The sequence below is a fragment of the Phacochoerus africanus genome, chromosome 4 (genome assembly GCF_016906955.1).
Source record: "Phacochoerus africanus isolate WHEZ1 chromosome 4, ROS_Pafr_v1, whole genome shotgun sequence".
NCBI lineage: Eukaryota > Metazoa > Chordata > Mammalia > Artiodactyla > Suidae > Phacochoerus > Phacochoerus africanus.
This window is the reverse complement of record NC_062547.1, coordinates 84,572,963-84,592,815: the sequence shown is the minus strand read 5'-3', so window position 1 is coordinate 84,592,815 and position 19,853 is coordinate 84,572,963. Positions and strand designations below refer to the sequence as shown.

Genomic DNA, 19,853 nt, shown 5'->3' with positions numbered 1-19,853 from the left:
AAGACTGTAAAGAGATTAACTAATGTTTAATCTATATCATTTATAATTATTTTCTTCTATCAAAAAAGTGATATGGGAGTTCCCATCATGCCTCAGAGGAAATGAATCTGACTAGCATCCATGAGGACGTAAGTTTGACCCCTGGCCTTGCTCAGTACATTAAGGATCCAGTGTTGCCGTGAGCTATATTATAGCGTAGGCTGTAGACATGGCTTGGATCCCGAGTTGCTGTGGCTGGGGTGTAGGCTGGCAGCTACAGCTCTGATCTGACCCCTAGCCTGGGATCCTCCACATGTGCTAATGTGGCCCTAAAAAGACCAAAAACAGAAAAAAAAAGTGATACATGTACATATGTACATACATACTCACATGAGTATACTTTTTTTCATACAAAATGGTACAAAGAAGAAAATTCAAGAGGAACATAATTTTGCCACCCAGATAACTCTTAAAATGTTAAAATAGGGCCAAAAAAATTTAAGTTGTATTATTCACATGCTATATTTTGTTCATTTTTACTCTGGTTTTTAGACTGTTGCTATTTACAGATCTACCTCCATTTCTTAGGTTAGAGAGCATCTCTGAGTTTGCAAAGTAATGTTTCTTATGTAAATGCCCGATTTTTAACTGATATGTTTCAGTTGAGATCAGCGTTATAATGATTATAAAGAGCAATTAAATTCTTAGGTTAGCTAAAAAGGACTATTTAACTTAAACTGCATCTTTACCATAATACTGTAGGAATGAAGAAACTTTAAGGTCTGTTATAGACTAAATTGTGTTCCCCTCAAATGCATATTTGAATCTGTCAATATGACTGTACTTGGAGGGTCTATAAGGAGGTAATTAAGCAAGGGCATAAGGGTGGGACCCTAATACAATAGGACTGGTGTTCTTATAAGAAGAGGAGGAGGGACCAAAGCCCCCCAGTCTGTGGTATTTTGTTACAGCAGCCTATGTTGACTAATGAAGGCTCTTTGGAGCATCATTTAAAAAAATTAGACCATGTCTTCAGTTTCAACTTGGGACATCCTCTCTTGCTATAGTTCTAGCATAAAGAAGAAATATTTCCTCCCATGCCTTTAGCTGTTGATCAGTAAAATTGCAAAATTCTCAGTTTCAACACCTCTGGGTTTTTGGCTTCTGTATCACTGCAGTGGGAGTAGAAGGCAGGGATAAAGGCTTTGGAATTGGTATTTAGTGGAGAAAAAAAGTGGGAGAATGAGGTGAGATGGAAGAAAGGCAGAAGAGGAACTGAAGAACTCTAGTGGGGTAAGAATGAACAGGGCAATCAGGATAGTTGGGCTCAAACTGCAACTATGCTCTTTACTGCTGTATGACCTTTGGAAAGTTAGTTAACTTCTCTGGGTTCAGTGACTTCATGTGAAATACCAGAAGTAGAAATAATAATAGAAATAGAACAGTAACAATAAATCCTAAATCGGCATTAAATAAGACAGCATAGATGTGAGATCTAGGTAAATGAAAGATATTCAAAATGATTAGCTAAATTCAGAGCACAGTCGTTCTGAGTATTTACCCAATTGTTCCCATTTTTAGAGGTATTCCAAAGCAAAGAAAAAGGTATAATCTTTAAAACCAGATAGATCTGTGACCAATCTTGACACTCAGTAGTTATTTGACACTAGAACAATGCTCACCTTATTTGGTTTTCAAAGAATAAGTTAGATCAGGTATGTAAAGTGCTTGACCAAGGCTAAGACTTAATACTGTAAAGATGTAATTTTCCTCACAAATTAAATGCATTCTTAATCCAAATTCCAAAAGAATATTTCATGCAATTTGACAAGGTATTCTAAAATTCATCTGGAAAAGAAGATATAACAAAACTATCCAAATGAAAAAAATATCAGGAAAGTTCCCATTGTGGCTCAGCAGTAATGAGCTTGACTAGTATCTGTGAGGATGCGGATTCGATCCCTGGCCTCATTCTGGCATTGCCATGAGGTGTGGTGTAGGCCGCAGACATGGCTCGGATCTGGCATTGCTGTGGCAGTGGCCTAGGTGGGCAGCTGTAGCTCCGATTGGATCCCCAGCCTAGGAATTTCCATATGCCGCCAGTGCAGCCTCCCTCCCCCACAAAAAAAGAAAGAAAAAATATCAGGAGAGTTTTGCTATTATATATATGAAAACAGCATAAAGTTAAATATTAAAACAATATGGCATTAGCATAGGTATAGACAAATAGATCATTAAAATAGAATGGAGGAGTTCCCTTTGTGGCTCAGTGGTTAAACCTGACTAGGATCCATGAGGATTCAGGTTCGATCCCTGCCTGGCCTTGCTCAGTAGGTTAAGGATCTGGTGTTGCCGTGAGCTGTGGTGTAGGCTGAAGATGCAGTTCAGATCCCGTGTTGCTGTGGCTGTGGTGGGCAGCTGCACCTCGGATTCAACCCCTAGTCTAGGAACATCCAAATGCCATGGGTGCAGTCCTGAAGCAAAAAAAAAAAAAAAAGAGTCCAGAAACAGACCTAGGAATATGGAGATTTGACATATCCTGTAAAGATAAGGGTAAGAATAGATTATACAAAAATAAATCAGAGGTGGATTCAAGTTCTGAAAGTTAAAAAAAAAAAACTACAAAAGAGAAAATAAAGAACATTTAAAAGAAAGCTGGGGAAGGATCTAAGTAAGAGAGAGAAAATTTAGAAGCCATCACCCTCACCATAGAATAAAAAGCTCATGTATTTTATTCTTGCATTGTAATTTCTTCCCATTAACAGAAATGAAGTGAATCCCAACCTCTAATGTGGTATTCTAATCAGTATGTAAAAATCCGTCTGTATTTAAAAACATTTTAAAAATAGTTTAAGTATAGAGAGACAATGTGCAAAACCTTTTCTAAAAAGGCAGTTTATATCATATTAATTCTAAATACAATGAAACAATTTCCTACTGATTAAGTGGGCACCTTGGTGATGTAAATGCTGGTGGTTACAACCACATAATTTAGAAATGCATAAAATATAATCAAAAGTTCAATTTAAAAATAAATGTATACTATGCTCCCATGATTCTAAATCATATTATGAAGTGGATTTCTCAACAATTCACAATCATTCACTTAAGACTAATGAAATTTTAAAACCTAAATCTAAAAAGAATCAGAGGAAGTCAACGATATATTAGATAATCAAAAGGCAACGAAAAACTTAATTGCCACAGTATTCAACATTCTAAAGGTATAATTTAGGAATTCAATACTGAGGAAAATTGCGCTAAGTGGGTTTTTTCTTCTTTTTTCTCTTTTGAATGACAAAATAGGGATTGTGTTTTAATTAACACATTGACAAAGTATTTTCAAAAGCTTTATCTCAAGGTTTTATTCATCTGAATGGCTTTCAATTGTACACTGTCACTTGATTCCAGAATGGAAAAATGATTTGTAACTGATTTGCAACAGATTCAGCATCTGTAGGTGTCAGTTTAGGAAAATGAAACATAGCATTGGTACTTCTCAGAGGCACTTTTCCATCATTCTGTTTTTCCTGAAGATCCCAGTTAAGTTGAACTCTATGGCTACCAGAACTCTTTGTGGTCTCTATGCCTTTTTCCCTGCACTCAAAATTTCACCTCTATCTGCTGTCACCTGCAGTGAGCAGATATTCTTTCTCAGGTTTAATAAGGAATATTACTGTTGGCAATTACTAGGAAATTGACAAGATGGAAAAGTAGCACATGAGTTGAAATAATTTAAGCTACAAAGTTAAAGATCTCTTCATAAAAGTTATCCTTTTAATATATGCAGGAAAAAAAAAAACCTAAACAAGATCTGTTAGCTCTTCTATTGGGCTTTCTAAGTCAGTTCTAGTCTTAAGATTAAAGCCAGGCTTCTGTTGTGGAATCCCTTACTCAATAAGATTACTACACTTTGGTTTTTGTTATACAAGAAACTTTCTATTCCAACCTCTCCTATCTTTCAGAGAGGTAGGTCAATACAGATTGATTTTTAACCTGGGTCTCAGGGAGACACATTAACAACTAAGAGAAAACTCCAGGCTCTCATCTTATTTTACTTTAAAAACTCGTCAACGTCATTTATCCTTTGACATCTTCGGAATTACTTTCCACAATACAAACTCTGCAAAATTAGCAATGAAAAGTTCTTGCTCTGGTGAGCAGGGTCTAAGAATTCTTCCTTCGAAAGTGGGAAATGTTCTGCGAAGTTTAATTTCTAATGAGCGAGATGAAGACCTTGGAAATTTGCAGAGGTGGTTTGACGGAAAGAAACGCTGCTGTCATTAGAGAGGTCGCAATCCTCAGGCCCGCGGTTGAAGCGGAAGCGCGGGGTAGACCTCTGCCCGGGCAAGCGGCAAGATGCTTCCGGACCTTCGGGAGGCCGCCAGGGAGGGGAGGCCCGGGCACCCTCAGCAGAGAATTATCTCACGTCCAGGCACGTAAGCCCGGTGGGTTCGTCATAAACACGCTAGACTGAGACACAAGTGCGGCCGAGGGGGACCGTTCACGCAGCTGTCAAGCGAAGCCCACCCTCCCGTAACCGTCCCCAAGGCGACAAGGTTTCCCGGCGTGGATCACTCACCAGTTGCCTCAGGACCGCGACTACAACTCCCAGGAGGCTGTGCGGCAGGCAGAGCAGCGTCCTTCCCAGAATGCAGCACAGCGGCCTCCCTGTCCCTCCTTCTCTTTTCTCCGCTCCTCCTACTTATCTACCCAGCGTCACCCGGGAGGACCAGAGGTAGGTTGCGGGAGGGGACTCCAAGCTTCGGCGTGTCGCGTCAGACGTTGGGAGGGGGACTGGGCGGGGAGCAGGGGGGAGAATGGGAGGACGAAGGGGAGGGGAGAGGGGAGGGGAGAGTAAATAGTGGGCCAGGCAGGAAGATGGCGGCGGTAGCGGAGGTGTGAGAGACCCGGGTCTCTTGCAGCTGGATTTTTCTTTTCCCTCTTCCTACCCTTTTCCTTTCCCTGAGGTTGGCATCCCGAGGGTTGAGTTCGGGTGGCGGCGCCGGGCGCAGCGCAGGGGTCACGGCGACGGCGGCAGCAGCTGACGGCTGGAAGGGCAGGCTTCCTTCGCCGCTTGTCCTCCTTCCCCGGTCCGCTCGGTGTCAGGCGCGGCGGCTGCGGCGGCGCGGCGGGCAGACTTCATCCCTTCTCCAGCTCCCTCCTGCACCGGAGCGGGCACTCTTTCTTTCGATATCCCCTAACCCCTCACCTCGGGGACTGGGCGCCTCCTCTGGCACAGCTCGGGGAGCGGGGGCCGGTCTCCTGCTCCACTGTCGCGCCTCCATGTCGGATAACCAGAGCTGGAACTCCTCGGGCTCGGAGGAGGATCCGGAGACGGAGTCCGGGCCGCCTGTGGAGCGCTGCGGGGTCCTTAGCAAGGTGAGCAACCCGCGGGCCCAGGGCCCTTAGCCTGAACTCACCTGCCGCGAGGCGAGCGGCTGAGGGCATGGGGTGGGGCTGGGCGGGAGGCACGGACAGTCCCGGGGCGGGGGCTGCGGAATGTGTAGGGGTGTGGAGCCGAGTACTGCGGCAGGAGTGCCCGGGCCAGGGTTGGGGTGGGGGTGGGGGTGGGGGTGAGGGCAGAAGGGAACTGTCTTCCTCTCCTGCCCCGGAGCTTGGCGGCCTAGGACCGGGGAAAACGTGTCCCAATCCCGGATCCCGTTTGGGAGCGGGATGCGCACGGTGACTTGGACCCAGGGTGGCAGCTGTCCCGCATATGGGAATTCGGGTTGGGCAACAGCGGTGTCCGAAGGACTGGATGCGAGAACGATGCAGATGAGACCTTTTATACGAGGTTAGTCAGGAGATGTCAAGCAGAGTAGGCTTGGGGGGTTTCTGCAGACGCGGCTGTTTAGACAGAAGACGGAACAACTCGGCTTGGTGCTGAAATCTGAGGTGGTAAACCGTGCCAGGTTAGATGTGAGAGATCTCAGTGAGGAGGACTCTTGAACTTTTCCCTTCACCCTTTATCCCAGTTCAGAGAAGAGCTATTGAATCGGCAGGTGATAGAAATATTCATAGTAACTTGAAACATGTCAGGATGGAGACCAACTTTCAGTCCAGGAAGAAGGGCATTATTTAATAGTGAAATATTCTTGGTCAGTGGGCCAGAATAAGGTAAAGACATCTATCTTTTCCTGCTTTTTTTAAAACCTGTTTTTCAGAATTTTTGCAAAGCAGGTAGTTGTAGGATTTGAAAGCTAATTAGTTAAAATGGATGAGGTCCTTTGGGGTTTGTTGTTTGGTTTTTATTTTATTTTTTCAAGTTTTTACTGTGAGAAGATCCACATTGCCTTTTTTATTACTTCCTTCTCTCTTCCTGTTAAACTTTTAGAAATGGCCCGAGCTAGCAGTTAACTTGGAGAAGGGGAGCGGGGTCTGGTCTTTCAACAAGCTTGGTCATAAGATACTAGGTCATGTGCAACCACTAGCTATTAAGAAATCACCCTGCTTCCAGTATACACACTTTGGCTAAGCATTTGGACATTGTTTATGGAATTGTTTCTTATTAGGCTCTTGTATTGTCTTTAGAAGGCTGAGATAGGACCTAAGAAAGGCATATCAGAACTAAGGCTTGCAAGTGATTACAGTGTGTGTTGATAGTACAATCATTATTGGATTCTCAGTAAAAAGTTTTCAGTAAAGTGAAGCTCCCTTAGGTTGGTTGAGATTAAGTGTATCTTGTAATTTAGGAATCTGTATTGAACACATTGTGTACTAGGTATACATTTTCCTTAGGAATTGTTATGAAATGGGCTCTTGGCTTCTCAGTGATTCTGGTAATTTCATCACTTTTTCTCATTATATGAGAAGCAGACTTCCAAGTTAGTATTGTGGTGATGTTAAGTATATTACAAAACAAGCTGTGCTTTTGAACTATTGAAGCATTACTCTTTTGGGGACAGGGGGATTGGAGTGACCAGTGCTCTGGGTATGCATTTTATCTGGGTATCTTTGTATGCAGAGCAGTGTAGTAGGTGTATACTATCTCCTTGATATTTAAGTGAGTAGAAGTAGAGTATTGGGCCACTTCTTTGGTAGGTAAATAACTTCAGGGTTGCTGCATGCATGGGCTCAATAAGAATGTAGCTTTGGGTATTCTTGTTAACAGCTATGAAGGAAATTTACCTGAAATTTAACAATTTATGCTTACATATAATGCTTTTTGGGAAGCTTTTTAAACAAGAATATTTTATATTGAATGCATGTTTTAAAATTTAAAGTACATATATGTCTTGACCCTTTGTATTCCCTGGGTAATTTAAACAAGAGAACTCAGTATCTGGTCTTTTCCTTCTTTTTTTTTTTTTTTGTCTTTTTGACATTTGTTGGGCCGCACCCGTGGCATATGGAGGTTCCTAGGCTAGGGGTCTAATCAGAGCTGTAGCCACCAGCCTACGCCAGAGCCACAGCAACGCAGGATCCGAGCCACGTCTGCAGCCTACACCACAGCTCACGGCAACGCCGGATCCTTAACCCACTGAGCAAGGGCAGGGATCAAACCCGCAACCTCAGTTCCTCGTCGGATTCGTTAACCACTGCGCCACGGCGGGAACTCCTGGTCTTTTCCTTCTGTTGAGTAATGTAGTTAAGTCCCAATACCAACTCATTTTGTCTCCTCTCTCTCCAAATAGAGTGATTTTTGGAATGGTGGTGGTGAGACAGACTTTAATTATTATAAGTATACTAGCCTTAAGTGTTTTTGTTTTTTATGAAGTGTATTTTCTACAGACTCACTTCTTAGGTGCATAGGTTCCAAAAATACAGGTAGGCATTAATTCTAGGTGGTTATAACAAATACCAGGATGGATTGTGGATGGTAAAAGATTCATGCCGTAGTAGAACTTGAGAGCACCTAAGTCTGGATAAAATAAATCTCATCCAGTTTCTTCTGAAATCCCTACATCCTTTTTACCTTTTCTTTCTTTTCTTCTTCTTAATTTTTTTATGCCCATACCAGCGGCATATAGAAATTCCCAGGCCAGGGATCAAATGCCAGCATGGAATCCTTAACCCAGGGTACCACAGCAGGAACTTCCTTTTTACCCTTTCTTTACCTTATCTTTTTCTCCACACACGTAATAGTTGGCTGAAATTCTGTCCATCTCTATGGAGTCCATCTCAAATACTCTTTCTATGAAGCCTTTTTAAATTCGCCAACCTTTCCAGAGCTCCTTCCCTTGAATTCCTATAGCATTTTATTTATAAGTTGCTTCTGACTCTTATTCTAAAGGTGTTTCTTCTCCTCTTGAATCTGTGCTTGCTGGGCTGTTGAAAATAGGAATCTTTGATTCTCCCACAGTGTCTGCATATTGCTTTGTCTCTGTTAAATGGGGAAGAGTGAGGAAGTGTTATTAAGGTAAAGAAAGGAGAGTTCCAGTCATGGCTCAGTGGTTAACGAACCTGACTAGCATCCACGAGGACACCTGTGAGGTTGCAGGTTCGGTCCCTGGCCTCGCTCAGTCGGTTAAGGATCCAGCGTTGCCATGAGCTGTAGTGTAGGTTGCAGATGAAGCTCTGATCCCACATTGCTGTGGCTGTAGCTCTGATTTGACCCCTAGCCTGGAGCCTCCACATGCTGTAGGTGGGCCCTAAAAAGGTAAAGAAAGGGCAGAAATCTGCTTTCTAGCTGTGGACAGGAGTTAACACTTTCTGAGTAAGGGGTCTTAAAGCTTATGCAATTTATTAGTTCCTCTGTAAGAAAATAATGTAAAATTATGGGCACACAATTGCTGAGGCCCCTTCTTCACTTTGGAAGAGGTCTGTTCTTAGTGAACTCTGGATTTCTTAACTTTATTAGGTTTGCATAACTCTGCTCCCAACTGAGGAAATACTAAGTACCTGTTCTAAGTATATTCTTGTTTAAAATATATTTTTTTAAAGATGTGTGCACCCCAGTGTTCATTTTATTTATTTATTTATTTTCTTTTTAGGGCCACACCTGAGGCCTATGGAGGTTCCCGGGCTAGGGGTCCAATCAGAGCTACAGTTACCAACCTTCGCCACAACCACAGCAACATCAGATCCAAGCCACATCTGCGACCTACACCACAGCTCATGACAATGCCAGATCCTTAACCCACTGAGCAAGGCCAGGGCTTGAACCCACAACCTCATGGTTCCTAGTTGGATTCATTTCTGCTGTGCCATGATGGGAACTCCCCTTGTTTAAAATCCTGAATAACCTGAATAACCTTAAGGAGTAGAGTTTGACAGACAAACAGAGGATAAGTAACTTACAGTCACACAGTCACTAGCCTTCTGAGGGGCAGTAATTGGAACTGAGGTGGTATTAAGGTAGCCAGTCTAAGCAATTTGTATTATAGGCAATGGGGAGTTGTTCATGTAAGTTTTGAAGCTTCAAGCTCAATGAGGTTAATATGTAAGATTAGTAAGGAAAATATGCCTAATAAATAAGATTATGTAAGTTATGAAATAAAAAGCAGAAGATACCACCAGTAATGTTATTAAGTCTTCACAGGAATCTAGGAACGTGGTAATTTGATAGGAATACTTGAAGATAGAGGAAACAGATTTAAGGGCTTAATATGAAGGAAAGATGAAGAGGGGTTGGTGATGGGCTGTTAAGATTAAGAAGGAACAACATGGTGTTGAGTATCTCCTCTGACTATAGATGTATTCATGATTTTATTCAGCCACTCAAATGACAGTACAAAGAAACTGAAGTTCAGAAGAGTTAAATAACTTGTCAAAACTCCTCACACAGCGAACAGAGTAGTTCAGTCTCTCTGTGGTTGTCTACTCCGCTCTGTTCGTGAAGTACAGGAACCCTGAACCAGGTTGGAGTCTGAATGACTGTGGAAGTGGCAGTCTAGCCAAGGGAATAGGAATATAGGCAGGAAATGTATCTTATGGGTGAGGATAAATTCAGTTTTGTATATAAACACCATTATTTCAAGTGGATAAGTGGTGGTAAATCACAGGGAGTTAAAAATAAGGAAATAGTGATTAGAGAACCCTTAATAAAGAATTGCCAGTAGCAGAAGCTCTCAGGGAGGTGTTGGAATGGTGGAGTTTAAAAGATTTAAGAGCTGAACCATCTCAAACCTGTTGAATTAGGGAGTAGGAAAGTGAAGATTTCTCTGAACAAATGCACTATATTTTTAACAAACTGTCTAGTGTCGGTTTTTGGCAGATAGTTACTGAATTAGCAGGTAGTTTTTGGAGTTAATATGTACTTAAAACCCCAAAGCATAAAAAAATACAATATGCAAGAATTCCCATAAAGGTTACATATCTGCCTTTGCAAGTTTATTGGTTGTGATCTTCAGTGTGCAGCAGCAAAACTTTAGCAACATAGAAACCATTTGTAGATACTAGAAAAAGCTAATAAAGGTATATTTTTAAAAACCCAGTTTTATGTTTATATTATTCTTGAGTTTGAAAAATAGATCTTCAGGTAAATTTGGAAAATGAATTAACTTTTAAATATATAATATTGAGTTTTGTAGAGAAAAAAAAATAAAGTTGATGTAGACCTACAAAGATTAATGATCTATGATTTTACTTTAATGTAGTTATAAACATCATAAATTTTCATGTGGGAATAACTTAAAACAAAAATAGAGTTTGGGCCATGACTGGCTTCTACTTCTATTGGTTTTGAAGACTTTGTTGTAATACTTGGTTGTAGGAGATTGAGAGACTGTATAACTAAATTTACTTTTCTATTGGATATGTTAATTATGTCAAAGACTAATGCAACTTAAGTGTCTTGAAGGTGGCAAGGAAGGGAGAGTGAAAGAACAAAGTAGAATTTTTAACTGAAATGTGCTTCAGTTTTATTCCCCAAATGTTAGAAAAAAGTATTATATTTTATTTACTAGTTTATTTATAATTTTTATAAAAATTACCAAAAATCATATATAGTTTAGAAAATTTTAACTTTTCACTGTTTTTGTTTGTTTGTTTTTTGTTTTTACTGTTATAATTAAGTTAGAACTCTCCACATTTTGGTTTTAAAATTAGATTGATGTTTCAAAAATTTGTATTTCTAGGAGTCCCATTGTGGCTCAGTGGTAACAAATCTGACTACTATCCATGAGGACATGGGTTTGATCCCTGGCCGTGTGCTCAGTGGGTTGAGGATCCAGAGTTGCCTTAAGCTGTGGTGTAGGTAGTAGACACATCCTGCATTGCAATGGCAGCTGCAGCTCCTGTTTGACCCCTAGCCTGGGAATCTCCATATACTGCAGGTTTAGCCTTAAAAAAATTTTCAATTTCTAAAATACTAACTTAATTTTTTTGTTTTCTTCTCCCCTAGTGGACAAACTACATTCATGGGTGGCAGGATCGTTGGGTAGTTTTGAAAAATAATACTCTGAGTTACTACAAATCTGAAGATGAGACAGAATATGGCTGCAGAGGATCCATCTGTCTTAGTAAGGCTGTCATCACGGTAAGTTCCTGTTCTCCTTCCTTCAGCAAATATTTATTTTGCATCAGCTATATACTGGGAACCTATTCTAGGTGCTTGGGGTTTGTCTATGAATAACATAGATTAAGATCCTTGCCCTTGGAACATACAGTCTAATACTTTTTCTCATAAAGTTACTTTAGAATGTATTACTATGTACAGTTATTTTATATAGACATGTAGGTTACAGCAAGCTCTTAAACAAGGGCTTACAGAAAAAAAGATGTTAGATGGCTTCATACCTAATGAGATTGGGACAGTCACTTGATGAGTTATTGGAAAAAGAGCAAGAAAATAAAAAGATACGTATCTTAACATTTAAAAATTTTTGGTTAGAATACATAAATCCAAATTCATTTGCCAACTTTCTGATGTAGAGCTAACAGTATCTCTTTGAACGTGGAGTTGAGAGAAGTTGTTCTTGAGTAAAGTAGTATATCCATAATGCATGATTTGCAATTTCCAGTTTTGAATCTCTAAAGTGAAATAAAAGCTTAAAGATATTTTGAAAAACTCTAAATATAGGCTTCTCTTTTTGACTTTTAATGTTTTTCACTAATGTTTTATAGATGTCTCACTTTTATCTAATACCTTTTAAAAGAATGACTCACCTTTATTGAGTCATTCTACTTAGCTTGCATTCAACTTAGTTTACATAGAAACATTCTCTTTGCACTCATATTCCATAGACTTACATAATGTTTAATTAAGTTATGTAAGGACTTCAACAAATAAACTGGCATAAGCAGGTTTGGGGACAATGGACTGACTTTTTAAACATGTAACTCAGCTAGTGGGCCAGAGGTGCCTAAATATACTAAAAATAGCATAGTAGTTGAGAATGCTCATATCATGGCATATTTAATAAAGGGCCATAAAAAAGCTGTTGAATAGAGCAGGTCAGTTAAATGGAGATAAGTTTAGAGATCTATTGTAGTTAAAATCTAAAAATGGATATGTTAAAACAATCATATTTTACTGATACATTCAAAGAGAAATAATACTGTGATAGAATTTGTATTGCTTATAAAAGTAAATGGTATACTTTGGATCTCTGTTGATACATAAATGTGACTTACATATGTTTATGTTACACACTTAAGGAAAACATAGTATTTTTTCATCATTTTTCATGTGTTCTCTTCCTCTTATATATTCACAATTTGAAAACAAAAGTTTATTTGAATATTGAGATGGAAAAACACATAGAGGAGTTAGCTGGAAATGTTAAGAATGAAACTGGAGTTGGCGCTGTGGCTCAGCGGGTTAAGAACCCAACTAGTATCCATGAGAACGTGAGTTCAATCCCTGGCCTCACTCAGTGAATTAAAGGATCCGGCATTGCCACGAGCTGTAGTGGAGGTCACAGATATGGCTTGGGTGTGGCGTAGGCTGGCAGCTGCAGCTCCAGTTCGATCCTAGCCTGGGAACTTCGATGTGCCACATATGTAGCCCTAAAAAGACAGGAAAAAAAAATGAAACTATTACTTTGCATTCTTTTATTTATTTATTTATTTATTTATTTATTTATTTTTGTCTTTTTGCTATTTATTGGGCTGCTCCCGCGGCATATGGAGGTTCCCAGGCTAGGGGTCCAATCGGAGCTGTAGCTGCCGGCCTACGCCAGAGCCACAGCAACGCTGGATCCAAGCCGCGTCTGCAACCTACACCACAGCTCACGGCAACGCCGGATCGTTAACCCACTGAGCAAGGGCAGGGACCGAAACCGCAACCTCATGGTTCCTAGTCGGATTCGTTAACCACTGTGCCACGACGGGAACTCCATTCTTTTATTTTTTAATGCCCAAGCTCTTGGCATATGGAAGTACCCAGGACAGAAATTGAATCCAGGCCCCAGCTGTGACCTAAGCAACAACTGTGGCAATGCCAGATCCTTTTGTGCCAGGCAGGGATTGAACCTGCACCTTTGTGGTGACTCAAATTGCTGCACTTGGATTTTTTTTTTTTTTTTTTGTCTTTTTAGGACTGCACCTGGAGCATATGGAAGTTCCCAGGCTAGAGGTCTAATCGGAGCTGCAGCTGCTGGTCTACACCACAGCCACAGCAACGCCAGGTCCGAGCCATGTCTGCGACCTACACCACAGGTCATGGCAACGCTGGATCCTTAACCCACTGAGTGGGGCCAGGGATAGAACCCGCATCCTCATGGATCCTAGTCAGGTTCGTTACTACTGAGCCACAATAGGAACTGTGAGTCTTAACCTCCTGTGCCACAGAGGGAACTCCCTACTCCCCATTTAAAAAAGATTTTAGAGAAATAGTTTGAACATAAGGGCTTAGTATTTATTTTTTCCTTGTATGGTGTAATTTACTTTTGAAATTATATCTGGTTTAGTATTTGGAGTTTTATTTCTCTGGAGATAAATCATTATTCATGTTAGAAGGAAGAATAGCGGATAGAATGTACTTATAATCTTGAAGTGTCTTTCCTTGGTTCTTCCCCTCCTTTTCGCATATTGTTAGATCCATGTTAGTTACACTGCTTGTTTGACTCTTTGAAAAGCATGTATTTTTTGGTGATGTGAAAATGGAAAGGCATGAAATTTTAGATCTTTGTAGGTTTCCTAAGTGGTAGTCTTCCTAGAGTACCATCCTAGTTTCTTTGGAGTTAAATATAGTCATCCTATCTTGAAATATGGACTAGAGTAATAGTGAATGGCTTTTTTGGGGAAAAGAAAAAAATATATAACATTTACATTGCATCTAATCAAGAAAAAACAATGTGTTCTTTGTAGGTTTTTTTTGTTCTTGTTAGATCTGTGTTTACATTGCTTTCATTGTGGTTCATAATCTAAGAAATGAATGGGGAGTTCCCGTCGTGGCGCAGTGGTTAACGAATCCGACTAGGAACCATGAGGTTGCGGGTTCGGTCCCTGCCCTTGCTCAGTGGGTTAACGATCCGGCATTGCCGTGAGCTGTGGTGTAGGTTGCAGACGCGGCTCGCATCCCGCGTTGCTGTGGCTCTGGTGTAGGCCGGTGGCTACAGCTCCGATTGGACCCCTAGCCTGGGAACCTCCATATGCCGCGGGAGCGGCCCAACAAATAGCAAAAAGACAAAAAAAAAAAAAAGAAAAGAAAAAAAGAAATGAATGGGAAAGTGAAACAATTTGAAGACTTTGAAAGGACCTAGTGGAGGTATTCACTGGGCTAAGTGGTAGTAGAGAAGGTAAAAAAATGAATGAAACAGCAGAATCTGAGTGGTAGTCAGTCTTCACTATGGTAAAACAGGTGGTAGAGAGGAACAAAAGCATTTATATTCCTGAACTTCTTCAGCTTTGTTCCTGCTCTTTGAGTTCACAGGTTCACTGTTAAATATTTCAAGGAGGGAGTTCCTGTCGTGGCTTAGTGGTTAGCAAATTGGACTAGGAACCATGAGGTTGTGGTTCCATCCCTGGCCTTGCTCAGTGAGTTAAGGAACTGGCGTTACCGTGAGCTGAGGTGTAGGTTGCAGATGCAGCTCGGATCCCATATTGCTGTGGCTCAGGTGTAGGCTGGTGGCTACAGCTCTGATTAGACCCCTAGCCTGGGAACCTCCGTATGCCATGGGAGCAGCCCAAGAAATGGCAAAAAGACCAAAAAAAAAAAAAAAAATTCAAGGAAATTACAAAATAAAACTAAATTCAGTGAACTTCTCAGAATGATGTTTATAAATAGAGTATGTTATTGAGTTAATCTTAAAAAATATAATAGTAACCTCTGTTAAATAAATATCCTTCGTTTTTCTTAAATATGGGCTGTTTATATCATTTCATCTCTGAGGACAGAGGTTAAGTATTGTTGAATTTGTGCACATTGATAGTATTCACATATGAGGAAATCTAGACTTCAAGAATTGTGACTTTAGGAGTTCCTTTTGTGGCTCAGTGGAAACGAATCTGACTACCATCCATGAGGATTCAGGTTCAATCGCTGGCCTCGATCATTGGGTTAAGGATCCTGCATTACCGTGAGCTGTGGTGTAGGTCACAGATGTGGCTCGGATACTGTGTTGCTGTTGCTGTGGTGTAGGCCAGCAGCTACAGCTCTGATTTGACCCCTAGCCTGAGAATTTCCATATGCCTCGGGAGTGGCCATTTAAAAAAAAAAAAAAAAGGGCAAAGAATTGTGACTTTACCATAACGTCTATTAGCATATGTATTTTGTTGGTGAACCTAATGTCTGAGCCTACTTCTTCTAATAGAACCTAATTCATTGTTAAATTCACTCTTACTTTAGTTTAATAAATAAGGCATTCTTTATTCAAATCATGTTCTTTAGCTATGTGATAATATATTGAGGAAAATACTTTCAAGGAAAAAAGTATCTTATGAGAGAATTTGTTAACTTGAAATAATTCTTAATGTGAAGAGATTGGGCATAAGTTAATGAAGAAAGAGAGTACTCCGTCACTTTGTGAAAAGTAATGTCTGTATGTTGAATAAGTGTTTATGGAAAGAAACTTAAATTTCTCAGTTATTACAGTTTAGTAGTTATTTAAGACCCAATGCCTACTATAAAACTTGCCATATAGTAGATGTTCAATACATATTAGTTGTATTTCATCAATCAAAAGCTTATGTTTATGGACTATTTAAACTTATTTATTTTGTTAATTCTGTTTTTAAATAAAATACCCTTGGTAAAAAAAAATATATGATTCATAGCACGAAAAGGTTTAAAAAGTAAATGCTTCTCTTTCTCTTAGTCCTGCACTCAAGAACTAACCAAAGTTAAATTTTTCATCTGTCCTTCCAGACAATACATATACCTATATAAGCATTTATTTGCTTATACCTTTCCTTTTCATTTATACAAATAACATACTGAACCTATTGTCTGTACCTTGTTTGCTTTTAATACGTCTTGGACACTTACTGCATTATATTGAATTGCATGAGTGTCCCATGTCTTATTTGCTTTTTCCCTTTTCTTGGACATTTGGATCATGTTTAAATTTGTTTTACTGCAAACACTCATGAAACAAACATAAGCAGTGTTTTAAAATATGTTTAGAGTTACTGTCAAATGCCCTTTCAAAAGTACCTCTTTTCCTTTCCACCGACAGTGCATGAGTGGCTGTGTTTCCCCATAACCTCAAAGATTGAGGAAGTCAGGTTTTGGCAAATATTTGTCAACCTACTAGATAAAAAATGGTGTCTCATTATTTTAAGTTGCATTTTTTATTGAAGAGGTTTAGTATCTTCATATGCTTATAACTCATTTAAACTTTTCATTGCTTGTTCACCTCTTTATTTTACTTATTGATATGTAGAAGCTCTTTACATCAGGACCTTTGGCCGTGTGTCATATTTATTGCACATAGTTTCCCCTTAGGTTAACATTTGTCTCTTCTTTGTTTATAGTCTTTTTAGAATTAACAGAATTTAAAGTATTTTATGTACTCATGTTGACCTTTTCCTTTATGGCTTCTATATTTAGTTATGTGTAAATAGATGTTTGCCCCTCAGAGACTATAGCTGAATAAATGTAGCTATATTTTCATCCACAACTTTACATTTAAATTTTGATTCCCATGGGAGTTATTTTAGTATAAGGAATGATGTGAGAATTTAGCTTTTTATTTTTTTCCAAGTGATTAACCATGTAGCCTAATAACTATTAATTGAAAAATTCACCTTTTCCTCATGAGTTTGAAATGTCTCCTTTATTGTATAACCAGGTATATTGAGGGTGTTCCTGGACTCTCTTCTGTTTAGTTGGCTTGTCTGTTTCTTCTCCATATTTAAAAATATGTTGGTAATATTTCCTCAACTAAGTCTTTAAAGAACCATTTGTGAAAATAGAAGTGGTTTGTTTGTAATTACAGAGATTAGAAGATCTTTTAGGAATTAGGTAGGTAGAGATTTGAGGTATATTGGAAAAAGTAACATCTTTAAAATTGATTTGCCTAAACTCTGTCTATAGTCCTAAGTCTCACCTTAGGTGTCTAACTGTGTATACCTTAATATCTTATAAAATTTGTTCATTTACCAAATTAATAGATTCCTATTACTCTTTTTGGTTGGTTATAGGGAAAATTATTTACCAACTTCATGTCTTAATATTTTCAGAAGGAAAACTGAAAGGTAGTGAAAATGCTTACTGCTACATCGCAAAAAAAAAAAATTAAATAGCTCTTATATAGATAGGAATTAGAAGGGAAGAAATTGAAAGATCTGGGCAAAATTAAAGAAGCCAACAGAAATGTAAAAGCAGGGGAAGGAAGTGGAAATGGAAGAGGATCTATAAACAAAAAAATTTTTGTGTCAAAGAGCAGTCAGATCTAAAAAGTTCTTTAGTCAAATACATCTCAAAACTGTATGAAAAAAATTAAGTTTTGGAATAGTGTAATTTTAAAGTAAAAAAATTATGGTTTAGATTGATGTTCAGTAAATTGGATATCACCAAACATGAGTAGGGCCATAAATAATCATCAGACAAGAAATTCCAGATTAGTAAGAAATCCAAGAAATTTGCTTTTTATCAAATGTGCAGTTTTGCTCTGTTGAACTGTGTTAGTAAAAGCTGAAGGAGAGAGAGGAAGATATATGCAGCCGGTAAAAGCACTAGAGAGATACTAGTTGGTATCCTTATTTGAGGGACGTTTGCTAGTGAATTTCTAAAGAAATTAGAATCCTATACTACTGAGGTTTATGCATTTAGAAACTAATGATTTCATTTGGAAATATCTTCTATATTCAGATAACTTGAATGTAACTCGAGAATAATGTAACTCAAGTATAGTGGGAAATGTTTAAAATATTTGGAAAGAGGCTTTGGAAGGGGAAAATTATTAAAAGGGGTAACTTAAAATGTAAAGCCCAGAGTGTTGGAAGAGCTTATCTGAAATTATATAATTACAAAATGTATTAGTTTGCTAGGGTTGCCATAATGAAGAACCACAAATTGAGTGTCTTTTTATTTTTTTTTTAATTGGGGTATAGTTCATTTACAAGTTTCAGGTGTATAGCAGACTGATTCAGATAAGTGTGTGTGTGTATGTGTGTGTATACATTAAGAGCATTTATTAAATATTAAAAGCATTTCTTGCTTTTGATGATGGTTATTCTGACTGGTGTGAGGTGACACCTCATTGTAGTTTTGACCTGCCTTTTCCTGATAATTTGCACATGGAGCATCTTTTCAATGTTCCTTTTGGTCATCTTCATTGGAGAAGTGTCTGTTTAGATATTCTGTTATTTTTTCGATTGGGTTGTTTGTTTTTTTGATACTGAGATGTATGAGATATTTGTATATTTTGGAGATTTTTTTGCAAATATTTTCTCCCATTTTTTAGGTTGTTTTTTCATTTTGTTTATGATTTCCTTTGCTTTGCAAAAGCTTTTAAGTTTAATCGTGTCTCACTTATTTTTGCTTTTGTTTCCATTACTCTAGGAGACATCCAAAAAGATATTGATGTGATTTACGCCAAAAAGTGTTCTGCCTCTGTTTTCCTCTAGGAGTTTTATGGTATCTGGCTTTACATTTAGGTCTTTAATCCATTTTGAATTTATTTTGTGTATGGTGTTGGAGAATGTTCTAATTTCATTCTTTTATGTGTAGCTGTCCACTTTTCCCAGCACCACTTACTGAAGAGACTTTCTTTTCTTCAATGCATATTCTTGCCTCCTTTGTCATATATTAATTGACTATAAGTGCAAGGGTTTATTTCTGAGCTTTCTGTCCTATTCCATTGATCTTTGTATCTGATTTTGTACCAGCAACATACTGTTTTGATGATTGTAGCTTCATAGTATAGTCTGAAGTCAGGGAGCATTATTTCTTTAGCTCTATTCATCTTTCTCAAGATTGTTTGGAAATTTGGGGTCTGTTGTGTTTCCATATAAATTTTAAATTTTTTTGTTTTAGTTCTTTGAAAAACACCATTGGTTATTTAATGAGGTTTACATTGAATCTTTAGATTTCCTTGGGTAGTATATGGTCACTTTAACAGTATTGATTCTTCCAATCCAGGAGCACAGTATGTATTTCCATCTGTTTGTGTGGTCTTCAGTTTATTTCATCTGCACCTTCAGGGTATAGATCATTTGCCTCCTTAAGTAGTTTATTCCTAGATATTTTATTCTTTTTGATGTGATGGTGAATGGGATTGTTTCTGTAATTTTGATTTCTGATATTTCATTGTTAGTGTGTAGAAATGCCACACATTTCTGTATATTAATTTAGTATCCTACTACTTTACTAAATTTGTTGATGTATATCTTAAACAACAGAATTTATTGTCTCAGTTGTGGAGGCTAGAAGTGTGGATCAAGATGTTGTCGGAGTTGGTTCCTTCTGTTGCATTTTATGGTGTGCCAGCAGTCTCTGACATTTCTTGGCATCTCTGATGTCTGCATTCATGTTTACCTGCTGTATCTTGTGCATATAACTGTATCCAGATTTCCCCTTCATGTAAGGATAGCAGTCGCGT

At 38.7% G+C, this 19,853-nt stretch overlaps 2 protein-coding genes across 4 annotated transcripts in view; one reads left to right on the top strand and one right to left on the bottom strand.

Annotated features, from left to right (window-relative positions):
• Window positions 1-4,653, bottom strand: part of POLK (DNA polymerase kappa) — a 79,438-nt gene extending 74,785 nt beyond the window's left edge. For both annotated transcript variants that reach the window (XM_047778113.1, XM_047778115.1), the window contains exon 1: window positions 4,562-4,653. The gene's annotated coding sequence lies outside the window, so the exon portion shown is untranslated. The remainder of the gene's footprint in view (window positions 1-4,561) is intronic.
• Window positions 4,632-19,853, top strand: part of CERT1 (ceramide transporter 1) — a 124,127-nt gene continuing 108,905 nt past the window's right edge. Inside the window, exons 1-3 of one of the 2 annotated variants that reach the window (XM_047778119.1) lie at window positions 4,632-4,717; window positions 4,950-5,361; window positions 11,267-11,401. In XM_047778119.1, coding sequence (XP_047634075.1) covers window positions 4,632-4,717; window positions 4,950-5,361; window positions 11,267-11,401 — 633 coding nt within the window. Of the gene's footprint in view, window positions 4,718-4,838; window positions 5,362-11,266; window positions 11,402-19,853 lie in introns of those variants that run through there. The other variant, XM_047778118.1, reaches the window with a different exon arrangement.